The 15,892-nt window shown below is 37.0% G+C and overlaps 1 protein-coding gene across 4 annotated transcripts in view; it reads left to right on the top strand.

Annotated features, from left to right (window-relative positions):
* The window catches only part of PDS5A (PDS5 cohesin associated factor A), a 147,751-nt gene that overhangs the window by 94,685 nt on the left and 37,174 nt on the right, over positions 1 to 15,892 (top strand). For 3 of the 4 annotated variants that reach the window (XM_047751682.1, XM_047751685.1, XM_047751683.1), the window contains exons 20-27: positions 933 to 1,056; positions 2,714 to 2,872; positions 3,420 to 3,488; positions 5,291 to 5,427; positions 9,435 to 9,558; positions 9,923 to 10,127; positions 10,901 to 11,015; positions 15,391 to 15,523. In XM_047751682.1, coding sequence (XP_047607638.1) covers positions 933 to 1,056; positions 2,714 to 2,872; positions 3,420 to 3,488; positions 5,291 to 5,427; positions 9,435 to 9,558; positions 9,923 to 10,127; positions 10,901 to 11,015; positions 15,391 to 15,523 — 1,066 coding nt within the window. Of the gene's footprint in view, positions 1 to 932; positions 1,057 to 2,713; positions 2,873 to 3,419; positions 3,489 to 5,290; positions 5,428 to 9,434; positions 9,559 to 9,922; positions 10,128 to 10,900; positions 11,016 to 15,390; positions 15,524 to 15,892 lie in introns of those variants that run through there. The other variant, XM_047751686.1, reaches the window with a different exon arrangement.

Raw genomic sequence — 15,892 nt, 5'->3', positions numbered from 1 at the left:
GAGGCTATAGCCATTAAGAGTGATAGTCTGAGGAGTTCCCTTGTGGCAGGATATAAAGGTACTACTACATTAGAGACAAAAAAGACAAATTAGGAAGATGTGTATTTCCACATTCCCCTATAAAAAGATTGTTTTACTTTAATCTTCAATGTCAGTTTGGTGGTTTAATGCATGGATTTAGACCAGAAATGTTTCTCATCAAATCCCAACTCCACCATTTCCTAGCTCTGTCCCCTTGAGAAGCTTAGAGAAATATTATGTTTGTGATTTCATTGTGTCAACTGTTTAATGACTATAATAATAGTCATCTTTGGGTGATCATGGGGGTAATTTAATTTATCCATGTTAAAAAAAATCACTTAGAACTGTGCTTGGCCCAAGTACTCAATAGTTATTAGATGTTTTTGTTACTTCTCTACCTATGTAGGTATCTATATCCATGTTTACACTGTCACTGGTATGCTCATTTTTGTTTTTAATAAAACTTGGCCTTTTGTTTCTCTGTTCTCCATGATTGCTTTAAAATAACTGATGGGGATTCTGAAAGGAAGGTGAGGAATTTAGGAATATTTTCTTAGAAGGTAAATGTAAAAATATGGCATGGGGCAATTTTAGCTTTTACATTAAGGATTTCTTGTTTATTTCTCAATATTCATGGAGTGGCTTTAAAATGAAAATTTAAAAAAATAAAATGAAAATTATTTTCTGGAGTATCTTTTTTTTTGAGGCATTGTATTTCTTGGATTACACTTGCAGATAGAAAAGGGAGCTTTAAATCTTTCTATAAATCAGGTGATTTAGAGGAAAGGCTTTCTGCTAGCATACATCCAGTAGTCACTGGAGATGAAGTAGAAGACAACCAAAAGAACTACTTGTCATTTATGGGCTTTTTTTTTTTTTTTTTTTTTGCTAACTATGATTATTTTTTGCAGGACCTTAATTCCTATTTTACATCAGAAAGCAAAGAGAGGTACTCCACACCAAGCAAAACAGGCTGTGCACTGTATACATGCCATATTCACAAATAAAGAAGTCCAACTTGCACAGATTTTTGAGGTATATATAATACATAAGATGTGCTTTTGTTGATTTTTATTTTTATGCTCTGGGGTTTGATGAAGATAGAAAGTAGGTTTTTTTTTTTTTTGGTTAGTCCCACTCTAGAACATAAATTCCATGGGGCTAGGGACTCTGTTTTAGTCAGCACTTTAGATATTCCCAGCCTTTAGATTGTATGTTCAAATACTACATGCTGAAGGATGTTTTGTGTGTGTGTTTGTGTTACATTTTACTTGTTTATATCTACCTTTTATGTGGGTTTTTTCCCCTTATCTTTTTTCCTGCATTTTTAATCTTACTAAATTTCAGTAGGTAAAATAAGAATCAAATGTCTAATATGGCTAGTTACTTTTTTTTTTTTTTTGGTCTTTTTGCCATTTCTTGGGCCGCTCCTGCGGCATATGGAGGTTACCAGGCTAGGGGTCTAATCGGAGCTGTAGCCACTGTAGCTGCCGGCCAACCCCAGAGGAACAGCAATGTGGGATCCAAGCCGTGTCTGCAATCTACACCACAGCTCACAGCAATGCCGGATCCTTAACCCACTGTGAGCAAGGCCAGGGATTGAACCCTCAATCTCATGGTTGCTAGTTGGATTCATTAACCACTGACCCACAACGGGAACTCTGTTACTTTTTTTTTTTATATTGGTCCCTGTGCTATACAATAGGACCTTGTTGTTTATCCAAACTCCCAGTCTATCCTATTTCCTTCCCCCACCACCCCCTCGGCAACCACAAATCTGTTCTCTCTGTGAGTCTCTTTCTGTTTTGTGGATAGGCTCATTTGTACCTTTTTATTTTTTGTCTTTTTTTTTCCTTCTTTTTTGCCTTTTCTAGGGCCACTCCCTCTGCATATGGAGGTTCCCAGGCTAGGAGTCTAATCAGAGCTGTAGCCACCAGCCTATGCCAGAGCCACAGCAGCATGGTATCTGAGCCGCATCTGCAACCTACACCACAGCTCACGGCAACGCCAGATCCTTAACCTACTGAGCAAGGCCAGGGATCAAACCCACAACTTCATGGTTCCTAGTCAGATTCTTTAGCCACTGAGCCACAAAGGGAACTCCTTTTTTTTTTTAATGGCCACACCTGTGGCATATGTAAATTCCCAGGCCAGGGATTGAATCCCAGTTCCAGCTGCAACCTACACCACAGTTGCTGCAACATCAGATCCTTTAACCCACTTTGTCAGGCTACGGATCGAACCCACACCTCTGCAGCAACCCAAGCTGATGCAGTCAGATTCTTAACCCACTACACCACAGTGGGAACTCCTTTTTTGAAATTTTTGCCAACATTTTATTATGAAAATTTTCAGACATGCAGAAAAGTTGGAATAATTTTTACAACTATATTCCCCACCTAGGTTCTTCCCATAACATTTTACTATATATATGCTTTATTACATATCTATTCATTTCCCTTTTATTCCCTTTATCCACCCATCCATTAACATCTCTTCTTTTCTTTGGATGCATGTCAAAATTGCAGACATCAGGACACATCCTGTCTGAAGTTACTTTTTGATCATCTCATTAGAGCAGATTTATTTGGGCATGATAAATTCAGGAAGACTCAGGAACATTTGCTGTTTCTTTAGAATGTCTAGATGTTTATAAAACAAAGTGGTAATTTTGACTGTTTTATTTTTATAGCCACTTAGTAGGAGTCTGAATGCTGATGTACCAGAACAACTTATAACTCCATTAGTTTCATTGGGCCACATTTCTATGTTAGCACCGGATCAATTTGCTTCCCCAATGAAATCTGTAGTAGCAAATTTTATTGTGAAAGATCTCCTAATGAATGACAGGGTAAGTTTCTCATTTAATTAAATTTAGAATCACGAGATTAAGACTGTTTTACATCTTTATTTGCCACAGAAACATTTCTGTTTCTATGTGTAATTCTCTTTTACTTTTAAATTATTGTGTATTTTCCCTCCTTAATTATTTTCTTAAATTTCCAAATGACATCCTTACTTTGCTTTGCTTATGGCTATATCCGTTTTTTCCCAGTACCATTTGTTGAGGAGACTCTTTGTTTCCCAGTAATTGGTCTTAGAACTCTTGTTAAAAAAAAAAAAAATCAATTGATCATATTTGTGATGGTTTTCTGGGTTCTCTGTTTCATTCCATTGGTCTGTATGTCTATACTTATATCAGGTATCAGCCACACTGTCTAGATTACTGTAGATTTATAATTAAGTTTCAAAATCAGGAAGTTTGAGCCTTCCAACTTTGTTCTTCTTTCCCAGTCCATACATGGTGACTTTCCTGTGGGTTTCTTACAACACAAGAAACTTAATGAGCAAAATTTTAAATAGTTTTCTAAAAGTAAAATTTATTCAATTGTCTGTAGTCAACAGGTGAGAAGAATGGAAAATTATGGTCTCCAGATGAAGAGGTTTCCCCTGAAGTACTAGCAAAGGTAAATTTGGTAACTTTTATGTTGAAATAATGAAAGTTTATAGTATCCTTTTAAAAAACTAATAGTTAATAAGCATTTTAAAATCAGGCTCTTTATTTTTATATATTGCTGTATGTCAGCATGTTCCTTAGACCTTGCTGCCATGCTAAGATAATTGAAATGAGGCCATTTGATGCAGAGATTGTTGCTCAGAGGCATCTCAAGTCCAGGCTCATTACCACCGTCTACAGGCATATTAATATTAACTTGGCAAAAACGGATGGCTGTCATCAAAATGGTAACTTTTTTTAGGGCCACACCCACTGCATATGGAAGTTCCCAGACTAGGGGTCCAATTGGATCTGTAACTGCCGGCCTATGCCACAGCCAAGGCAATGCTGGATCCCCGACCCACTGAGCAAGGCCAGGGATCAAACCCACATCCTTGTGGATACTAGTCAGATTCTCTTCCACTGTGCCACAACGGGAACTCCCCAATTTGGTAACTTTTGATAGATATAATTGTTCCTCAGTAAAGTTTTTTTTTTTTTTTGTCTTTTTGCCATTTCTTGGGTCGCTCCCGCGGCATATGGAGGTTGCCAGGCTAGGGGTTGAATCGGAGCCATAGCTGCCAGCCTACACCAGAGCCACAGCAACATGGGATCCGAGCCGTGTCTGCAACCTACACCACAGCTCACGGCAACGCCGGATCCTCAACCCACTGAGTGAGGGCAGGGATCGAACCTGCAACGTCATGGTTCCTAGTCGGATTCGTTAACCACTGCGCCACGACGGGAACTCCAGTAAAGTTAATTTTTAAAGTGGTAGTCTTGGAATTTAAAACAGGACATCTTCATTTTCCTCTTACTTGATAAACTGTTTCAGCATGAGTAGCTTTATAGTCTCATTTATTCTATCAACTCCTTTTTCCAGGTTGTCAGTAAATATAACAAATGATACCTACATCCTTTATCCAGTTCTTGTGTGTATATTGTTAAACATATATAACAGTATATGTTTTGAGTGTAAGCCTTCACGAAAATTATGACCACAAGTAATTAGGAAATCTCAGGAGTTCCCGTCATGGCTCAGTGGTTAACGAATCTGACTAGGAACCATGAGGTTTCGGGTTCGGTCCCTGCCCTTGCTCAGTGGGTTAACGATCCGGCGTTGCCATGAGTTGTGGTGTAGGTTGCAGATGCGGCTCGGATCCCGTGTTGCTGTGGCTCTGGCATAGGCCGGTGGCTACAGCTCCAATTAGACCCCTAGCCTGGGAACCTCCATATGCCGCAGGAGTGGCCCAAGAAATGGCAAAAAGACAAAAAAAAAAAAAGGAAATCTCAAATCAGACTGGATAGTTTCTTCAAAATAGTTCTTCAGTACCACAAAAAAAAAATAAAGTCTTTCTAAATAGTTATTTTTAATCACTATAATCAATATAGGTATTTTTAAACAGTATATTTTTAGATGATTAGAAAATCTTAGGCAAGTGTCCAAATACGAAAAGTCTGAGATCAGGAGCTAGACCTTGGACAAGTTATCTATCATAGTAATATGTCTAAGTTGCCTTATTTATTGGAAATAAGAATACCTCCCTCATGGAGTTGTTGGAGATTAAATAAAGTAATGCATGTACAATTCTGGGGTAAGTACCTAGTACATATCGAACAGAATCAATTGTAGTTTTTATTATTATTCTATAGACTTATTTAATAAAACATCTACTGGCAAATAATGTCACTAATCTAATTAAAACAAGTTAATCTTCCCTTGAAGTGGAATTTTAAGTTGCTTGCTTTCTTTCGAATGTTAATGTTTTACAGGTACAGGCAATTAAACTTCTGGTAAGGTGGCTGTTGGGTATGAAAAACAACCAGTCTAAATCTGCCAATTCAACTCTTCGGTTATTATCAGCGATGTTGGTTAGTGAGGGTGACCTGACAGAGCAAAAGAGAATCAGGTGAGATTTTTCCTCCAGTTTTTTTTTTTTGTCTTTGTTGTTGTTGTTGTTGTTGCTATTTCCTGGGCCGCTCCCGCGGCATATGGAGGTTCCCAGGCTAGGGGTTGAATCGGAGCTGTAGCCACCGGCCTACGCCAGAGCCACAGCAACGCGGGATCCGAGCCGCGTCTGCAACCTACACCACAGCTCACGGCAACGCCGGATCGCCAACCCACTGAGCAAGGGCAGGGACCAAACCCGCAACCTCATGGCTCCTAGCTGGACTCGTTAACCACTGCGCCACAATGGGAACTCCTCCTCCAGTTTTTTTTTAAGCTCAAGATGTTGGTAGAGCTTACATAGTAAAGGAATTCATTTGCTTAATGAATGACTGTTAAAATTGCACTGTGTGCTTTGTGTTCAAATTTTATATACTTGGGGTTTATATCTCAATAATTCCGGTATATTTTTCTTCATTCCTAAAGACTGACCTTTTTCCAGTGAATTTTTAGTCATTATCACTATATCAGTGTTATAGTTATCTTCATCATTTGGTTCAATTAAACAAATATTTGTTGAAACACTGCTATTTGCAAAACACTAAAAAAGCATTGCAGCAAAAACAGATAAAATTCAGTTGTTATCTTTAAGGAACTTACCATGTAGTTTAGTAATTGAACAAGTAGAGTGACTTTGTGCCATGAAAGAAATAAACATTTCAGTGTAGTTTCACAGAAGGAAAAGTTGCAGAAGACTCTAAGGTTCAAGTCTATTTCTATACATTTTCACTCTTCAAATCTTCAAAATCACCATTTATTCTTTCTATTCCTTTTAAGATGAACATAATAGCAAAAATTTTCATAATCCTTATTTCTTACAATTTTTTTATTTACTAGGGTCCAGGAAAAATAACTGAAAAATTCTACTTTTGATACATTCTTACTGTAAAATTGATGTTAGAAGATAGATTTAACTATTCATTTGTGCTTTCAGTATTTATTGAGCACTCTCATACCAGGTACTGCCAAGCTTTTGAAAGGTACAATAATCACCCCTTCTAAGGAATATGCATTCTAGTGGAGAGATAGGAAATGTGTACTTACAGAAGAGATGCTGAATGCTTTGATAAACTGAAGAAAACAAAAAATATTTTTTATCATAGAATAAGCCCAGGGTAGGGAGTTCCCTGGTGGCATGGTGGGTTAAGCATCCGGCATGGTTACTGGTGTGGCACAGGTTTGATCCCTGGCCCAGGAACTTTCGAATGCCGCAGGTGCAGCCAAAAAAAAAAAGAAAGAAAGAATAAGCCAAGGGTAGCTTTGCATGAACAAATTAAAGATTTGGGATGAGAAGTTTTAAATTTGGGAAAACTATGTACAGTATATAGCAAAGGCATAATAATAGCTCTTACAAATAAATAGGCAGGATCCCCAATAGAGATAAAAGTTATATATTACTAGTTTACCTTTAAAAAAATATTTGACAGGGTTCCTGTTGTGGCTCAGCAGTAATCAACCTGACTAGTACCCATGAGGATGCAGGTTCAGTTCCTGGCCCTGCTCAGTGGGTTAAAGATCCAGTGTTGCCATGAGCTGTGGTATAGGTTGGAGACGAGACTTGGATCCTGTGGCTGTGGCTGTGGCGTAGGTCAGCAGCTGCAGCTTCAATTCAACCCCTGGCCTGGGAACTTCCATATGCTACAAGTGTGGCCCTAAAAAGAAAAAAAAAAGGCAAAAAAAAGTTTTGACATCACTAAATACAATTTTAACTTCCATAGTACTACCTCTTATCTATCAAATCAGCAAAAAGGAAATTTTTTTTTATAATTTTTTTATTTTCCCACTGTACAGCAAGGGGGTCAGGTTATCCTTACATGTATACATTACAATTACATTTTTTCCCCCACCCTTTGTTCTGTTGCAACATGAGTATCTAGACAAAGTTCTCAATGCTATTCAGCAGGATCTCCTTGTTAAAAAGGAAATTTTTAAGCAATCGTTGTTTCATGGAATCAGGAAATAGGTTTCCTCATTATTCCTGTGAATATAAATAGGTACAATCTTGGCGGACAGTTTGGCATTTTGTGTCTAGGTCCTTAAAAATGTTAGCCTTTGGCTCTTTGTTTTTACGCTTATGAAGTTATAAAAGAATCATACAAAAATATATACACAAATATTTCTTTCCAGCTTTTTTTTTATCATCACAAAAGATAAAGGAATAGTTAACTGTGGAACACACATATCATGAGGTATTAGGCAGATCTTAATTAGCTATTACACATCTCATGGTTTAGCTTGGGCTCTGGAATCAGAAACTTATTCAAACTTTGTGCTCCATTTACTAGTTTTGATAAATCACTTTTCGAAGCCTCAGTTTCCTCTTACAGAGTTTAGTACTCAGTAGCATTAATTATAATTCCTAAATCGTTTGCCTCAGATACCATTTGAGGGTCCCTCATTGTTAGCAGTGCTCACGTTGATAGTTACGTTGTCCAGAAGTGCCATGTTTCTCCTCTTCTATGCTAAGTAATAACCCCTTGTGAATTCAAGCCAGCTTTTCACATTTTCCCAAAGTGTTTAAAATATCAAAGCTATGTTATGTTCCACAAAGTTGTTGAAGTAAGATGTCTGTCTTTTCACCACATCATTATCACATTTTAGCGTTTAGGTAATAAAAGTCGACTGGGTGTGGGTAGGGTGAGAGTGCCTGGACCTCCTGTTCTCCCTTAGAAAACTTCCTGCTACAAAGGAAAGTCTGCCTCAAAGACTAGTACCTAAGAGACACTGGCGAGCACCTCGATATCCTTTCCTTTTAGATATTTGTCTGATGCCTCCCCTTTTCTGGTGAAGATAACCTCCTGTTCCTAGTCCCTGCATTTCATCAGACATGTGTAGGCTTAAGATTGATTTCTGTTTTGTCTGTGTACATATGTATATGAATTTAAAAATCATAGGAAATGGGGAACTACTGTCCATTTGGCTCAGCAGCTTAAGGACTCTTTGTTATCTCCGGGAGGATGCAGTTCAATCCCTGGCCTCGTTCAGGAGGTGGGTTGGGGATCCAGCATTGCTGCCTGCTGCAGTGTGGCTGACAGATACAGCTCAGATCCAGTTTCACCATGGCTAGGTGTAGGCTGTAGCTAGCTTGGGAACTTCCATATGCTGCCAGTACAGCCACAAGAAGAGAAGCATTTTTTTTAATCATAAGAAATAGATTTTAAATGACAGATGATTGTTAATTTTTGAGTTTTTCATGTCAAGATTTCTATGATCTGGCTGTGGCTCTGGCATAGGCCAGCAGCAACGGCTCCAATTAGATCCCTGGCCTGGGAACCTCCATGTGCTGTAGGTGCAGCCCTGAAAGACAAAAAAAAAAAAAACTATGATGAATGTGAATTTCTCTTAAAATGAGGAATATAGTTCCTAATGTAAGTGGTTCTTGCTAGTGTTGTAGTTAATGCTATTATGAGTGTAAGATAGATGCTCCTCTGTGGTGGAGGATCTAAGCTACAGTGAAACTGCAAATGAAGGCAGACATAAAAAACAAGAATGAAATTTTGCCATTTGCAAGAACAAGGATGGACCTGAAGGGTGTTATGCTTAGTGAAATAAGTTGGATAAAGAATGACAGTGCTGTATGTTACCATGTATATATGGAATCTTAAAACACAAGAAAACCAGTGTGTATAACAAAAAGACATAATAACTATAAGCGGAATGTAGAAAACATTTGAATCTCTAAGTTGTACGCCTGAAATTAATATAATATTGTAAATCAACTATACTTCACTAAAACAAGTAACTAAATAAAAATTTTTTAATGAAGGTAGGCAAATAATATCATAGAGTCACAATGTTTTGAGCCTTCTTCCCTGCTGTGAGTTCAAGGATTCAGAGTAACTCCCATTTTAGTATTTTATGTCATTTTAAACATAAATTATGCTTAAGACCTTACCAGTTAATAAGGGAGCAAAGCATTTTATGAATCATAATGATTATAGGAAATGTTTATTTCTTTTTTGTTTATAGTAAATCTGATATGTCTCGCTTGCGATTAGCTGCTGGTAGTGCTATAATGAAGCTTGCTCAGGAACCTTGTTACCATGAAATTATAACCCCAGAACAGTTTCAGCTCTGTGCGCTGGTTATTAATGTAAGTAACAATCTTATTTTTGTCATTTTCTCGGCCTTCAAAGTTAAATTCGTTTGCTTGCTGTGGATTACAGATCCGTATACTGTTTGGATGGCTACACAAAAAGGACTGTTATTATTACTTTCTAACCAGTTATTGCCCCCAAATTCTTTACTCTTTCAGTATAATCGTCTTCTTGTCATTATTATTTTTTAATAAAAACATTTAAAATGCTTAAACTGGGAAGTTCCTTTGTGGCACAGTGGGTTAAGGATCCATATTGCCACAGCAAATGTTTGCCAGTTTTTAAAACTAAGAGTTTCTGGAATAGTTTTTTAAATGTTAGTATTTTTATTTAAGTATTTTTGGTTTTGTGCTGCTGTAGGATGAGTGCTATCAAGTAAGGCAGATATTTGCCCAGAAGCTACATAAGGCACTTGTAAAGTTACTGCTCCCATTGGAGTATATGGCGATCTTTGCCTTGTGTGCCAAAGATCCTGTGAAGGAGAGAAGAGCACATGCACGACAGTGTTTACTAAAAAATATCAGTATACGAAGGGAGTACATTAAACAGAACCCCATGGCTACTGGTAAGTAACTTTGAAAGTTCTCAATGTGTAAATATATTTTGTCAATGTATCAATTTGTGGAGGGTTTCATTTTATGTATTTCTATTGTAGTTTATAATAACACTGGGATTTTCATAGAATGCTGTTGTTATAGTTTAAAATATACTTAAAATCTAAAGTCCTAGTGTCTTAGTTCTCTTTATAGTACCTAAAACTATTTGGAGGCACTACATTTTTCTTATGGGATCAGCAGTGTGGATTGATTTGAACACATTGCTCTGATGTCTGAGAGTAAAGAATTATTTTCCTACCTTTGCCAGGGATCTTAAGTTACCCTTTGTATAATTGAAAATTATCCTTTGTCTTTAGTAGCCTTCACAATTGAAAAAGTATTTCAGTATCATATAAATACGTTGCTTCTAATTTAGAAATGAGGGAGGGGAGTTCCCATCACGGCTCAGCGGAAACGAATCTGACTAGCATCCATGAGGACAAAGGTTCGATCCCTGGCCTCACTCAGTGGGTTAAGGATCTGGCGTTGCTGTGAGCTGTGGTGTAGGCCACAGACACAGCTCAGATCTGGCGTTGCTGTGGCTGTGGCGTAGGCTATCGGCTATAGCTCCAGTTTGACCCCTAGCCTGGGAACCTCCATATCCTGCCGGTGCTGCCCTAAAAAGATGAAAGAAAGGAATGAACAGAGGGGAAAATGTTAACTGAATGGTTAGAATGTAAAATTAGAGATAGATTTTATAAAAGCTGTTATTACTATTGTTAATAAAATGTTTTCACTTTAGAGAAATTATTATCACTGTTGCCTGAGTATGTAGTTCCATATATGATTCACCTGCTAGCCCATGATCCAGATTTTACAAGATCACAAGATGTTGATCAGCTTCGTGATATTAAAGAGTAAGTTATGTGCATTTTTAAGAATTCTGAAAACTATTTTTACTTTTTTAGGTGTTCTCCCTATGGCTCACAGGGTTAAGGATCCGGCAGTGTCACTGCTATGGCTTTGGGTGCAGCTGTGGCATGGGTTCAGTCGCTGGCCCAGGAACTTCCATATCATGGGTGCAGCCATAAATAAATAGATAACTAGATAAATAAGTTGTTTTAATCAACTCTGCCTCCTGTAGCTTTTATCACTGAAATTGTATCAAAATCTTAACAATTGGGAGTTCCCGTTGTGGCGCAGTGGTTAACGAATCCGACTAGGAACCATGAGGTTGAGGGTTCGGTCCCTCCCCTTGCTCAGTGGGTTAATGATCTGGTGTTGCCGTGAGCTGTGGTGTAGGTTGCAGACGTGGCTCAGATCCCCCGTTGCTGTGGCTCTGGTGTAGGCCGGTGGCTACAGCTCCGATTAGACCCCTAGCCTGGGAACCTCCATATGCTGTGGGAGCGGCCCAAGAAATAGCAAAAAAAAAAAAAAGACAAAAAAAAATCTTAACAATTGGAAGAGATGTTATATCTTTTCGAGCATTACTATTAAGTATCAAACTATGAACTCTACATTTTGAAGGCTTATTCAGTTGTTGCTTCCAACACATCATTCCAGTGATAGTGTCTTTATATTTCAAATGCTTGAAAATAAATCTGCCTTAAAAAATATTTTGAGAGGAGCTCCCTGATGGCTCAGTCAGGCTGGAAATCTAGCATTCTCACTGCTGTGACTCAGGTTGCTGCTGAAAGGTTTTAAAAAAGATTATTAGTTTTATTTGATTTACATATATATTTATGGCCACACTGTGGTATATGGAAGTTCCCAGGCAAGGGATTGAATCTGAGCTGCAGCTGCAACCTGCATCACTGCTGAGGCAACACCATATCCTTTAAACCACTGCACCAGGCTAGGGATCAACCCATGTTTCTGCAGCAACCCAAGCCACTACAATTGGACTCTTAACCCACTGCACCACAACAGAAACTCCTGGATATGTATTTTAAGGAGCCCCATAATTATCTTTCAGGAGACATAGGTTCTAGTCTCTGCTATGTGGGTTAAAAACTTCATTTCTCTGTGCTTCTTTGCTTAGATTGCCTTACCTGTAAAATCAGGCTATGAAATAGATAATTCCTAAAATGGCTTCCAATTCTAATTTCTGTTTATTTTGTAGATGTTTATATTTTATTTGCAAATTATTTTTCTTTGTTTAATAACTTTTATTTTGGAATTTCTAAGAAAGTACTTTTATAATGTGAAAAGGTGATGTATTTGCTGAGAACACAAGGTCTATCTTAGGGAATCTTTTAGCCCTAATTCAGTCTTGTGGAAAAGGAATTAGATTTAAGAGAGGCAGCAATGATGTGGGAAGGTTAAACATTTCATTTTAAGTTACCATATAACTTAAGTGTTAACTTTTCCTTTTCTAGTTAAAGTGTACAGTTTCTTAAGGTATACAGTTGGACTTTTGAGATCTTGTTTTTTAATGAAGTGTGTTTTTCAGCTATAAATTTCCCTTTTAGTGCTGAATTCTATGAGTATGATATGTTGTATTTTTGTTTTATTTGTTTCTAATTTTCCTTGAGATTTCTTTTTTTTGGTTATTTAAGAGTGTAGTTTAATATCCACATATAAGTGCCTTTTTCAGTTTTCCTTCTTTTATTGACTTATAATGTCATGCCATTCTGGTCAGAAAAGATACTTTTTATTGTAATTTCAGTCTTTTAAAATTTACTGACATGTTTTGTGGCCTACCATATGGTCTGTCCTAGAGACTGTTCCATGTGCACTAGAGGAAAATGTGTATTCTGCTATTGTTAGTTGGAATGTTCATATATATCTGATATGTCAGATTGGTTTATAGTGTTTTGCAGGTTCTCTGTTTTCATTTTCATCTCCTGTCTCTTTTTTCTATCCATTCCTGAACATAGGATATTGAAATCTCTCTTTTTCTTGTTTTGGCCATGCCCATGGCATATGGAAGTTATCAGTGTCATCCTTCTGGGTTTCTTGAAATCTTTGTTTTACTTTGAATCTGTTTTTGTCTAATCCAAAAATAGCTACCAGCTCTCTTTTAGTTACTATTTGCACAAAATATATTGTCCTTATACTTTCAATTTCAAATACTTTGTGTTTTTATATCTAAACTAAGCCTGTTGTAGACAGGATATAGGTGGAATTTTTTTTCCTTAATCCACTCTGCTTATCTATGCTTTTTATTGGTATATTTAATCTATTTTCATTTAAAGTAAATACAGATTAAGGAAGGAGTTGCTTCTGCGTATGTTTTTTTTTCTCTGTGTTTTGTATTTTTTGTTACTGAATTCCTCCATTATTGCCTTTCTTTTTTGTATTTACAGTTGACCCTTGAATAACACCAGTTTGAACTGTGAGGGTTCACTTATGTACAGATTTTTTTCAGTAGTAAATACTACAGTGCTATAAGATCCATAGTTGGTGGAACCACAGATACAAAGGAGCATCATATACAGAGGAATCAATTATATGGAGGGCCAAGAATAAGTTAAGCATGGATGACTATGTGGAAGGTCAGCTGTAGTTGTTTTTTATAGGGACCCTTTTTTTTTTTTTTTTTTTGCCTTTTAGGGCCACACCTGTGGCATATGGAAATTCCCAGGCTAGACATTGAATCAGAGCTACACCTGCTGGCCACAGCCACAGCAAGTAGGGATCTGAGCTGCCTCTGCAATCTACACTACAGATCATGGAAATGCCGGATTCTTAACCCACTGGGTGAGGCCAGGGATCAAGTCTGCATCCTGATGGATACTAGTCAGGTTTGTAACCTGCTGAGCCACAACTGGAACTCTCTGTAGGAAAGCTTTTTGATTCCTTTTCTTTTTTTTTTTTTTTTTAATTATTTTCTTTTTCTCTTTTGGCCACACCCATGACATATGGAAGTTCCCAGGCCAGGGACTGAATCAGAGCCACAGCTGCAACCTGTGCCACAGCTATGGCAATGCCAGATCCTTAATCCACTGCACCACAGCAGGAACTTCACTTTTTAGTTATTTTCTTAGTGATTACACTTAACACCTTAAAGTTGTAACTACCTAGTTTGCATAATAGAAATTTAGTTTGAATATTATACACTCTGCTCTTATTCATCTCTGTCCCACTCCCTTTACATTATTATCAATACAAATTGTATTATACATTGTTTCCTTTTATACAGAAATGATTATTGTTTTATGCATTTGTCTTTAAAATCATTTTTTAAAAGGAGGTAGAAATCACAAATTCAGTAATGCTGATTTTATATTTACCTATGTAGTTACTTTTGGGGGGTGATGGAGGGCATGTGGAATTTCCTGGGCCAAGGATCAAACCCTGACCACAGCAGTGACAACACCAGATCCTTAACTTGCTAAGCCGCCAGGAGATTCCCCTATATAGATACCTTTACCATAGTTCTTTATTTCTTCTTCAAGTTAACTGTGTAGTTTTCTTTCATTTCAGCTTGAAGGACTGAGTTTAGTATTTCTTGTAAGACAGGTCCATTACAAACAAATTCCATAAACCTAATGCTAAATTTCCCCCTTGCAGTAGTCTCTTAAAAACATTTGCATAGAGTGTAGGCACAGAGGTATACATAGATTATCAGCAAATTATTTTTCTCTCTTGTTGGAGGAAAACAGTAATTTCCATGCTTATTGCCTCAGAATCATTTTGGAAACTTATTAATAAGCTTTGAACCTAGATTTGTCAATTTAAGTTCTCCAAATGATTCTAATGTTCATCCTGCTTTGAGATTCACTTTTACTTAGAAATTCAGGTATCACTTTCAGGTACTTCATGTATTAAATGAGTGTACAATAACAAGTGGAAAACAAAAATGCTTTTTTAGTTGTGACAGTTTAGCTAAATGACTAGTTACCATGCACACCAGCTTCATAGCATGTGAAATTCAGAGTTATGTCATAGTAGAATTACATACAAACCATAGATCTCCTGTATAGCTTGTCAGTAGTCAAAATGGCAAGACCCTGCTATATGCTGGCTTGCTTATCATTGCTGGACAATAATACATGTGATATCATCTAAATATTTATTAAATACCTATAGAATGAATCTTTATGTGCTTCATGAAACTGTCAGCTTTTCTCATATTAAGCTACATTTTCAATTTTGCTATTTGTGATATAACATTCTATTTGAATTGAATATTATCAGCAGAATATTTCTGTTAATTAGAGCTTTCTCTGTATTTTATTCTTATTTTATTATATTCAGACAGTAGAACTTCCCAATAAACTATTTAATCCATTCAGCAAAAGCACTTACTATTAGTCTCTTTACTAAGTGAATATGTTTACCATTTAGGTGCCTATGGTTCATGCTTGAAGTTTTAATGACAAAGAATGAAAATAATAGCCATGCCTTTATGAAGAAGATGGCAGAGAACATCAAGCTAACAAAAGATGCCCAGTCTCCAGATGAATCCAAGACAAATGAAGTAAGATGTGTGTTAGGCCAGTGGGTATTAAGATTTTACAGGAGAACTTATTATGACCCTTGTCCCACTTGTTTTTCCCAAATATTATGTAATATAAATAGATTACAGAATATTTATTAAAAAATACACTTATCGTCACTTTTTATTTTATTTCATTAAAAATGAAATCTGTTATTTGAAGAAAGTTTATTGCTTTTGAAGAAGATATTAAAACCTCTACAGAGGACAGATGTAAGAACTAGTGAAATTTATAACTCTGCTCTCTTAAGAACTTTTAGTTGGGAGTTCCCATCGTGGCGCAGTGGTTAATGAACCTGACTAGGAACCATGTGGTTGCGGGTTCAGTCCCTGCCCTTGCTCAGTGGGTTA

Source organism: Phacochoerus africanus, chromosome 10, assembly GCF_016906955.1.
Source record: "Phacochoerus africanus isolate WHEZ1 chromosome 10, ROS_Pafr_v1, whole genome shotgun sequence".
Classification (NCBI taxonomy): Eukaryota; Metazoa; Chordata; class Mammalia; order Artiodactyla; family Suidae; genus Phacochoerus; species Phacochoerus africanus.
This window is presented reverse-complemented; position numbering and strand designations above follow the sequence as displayed.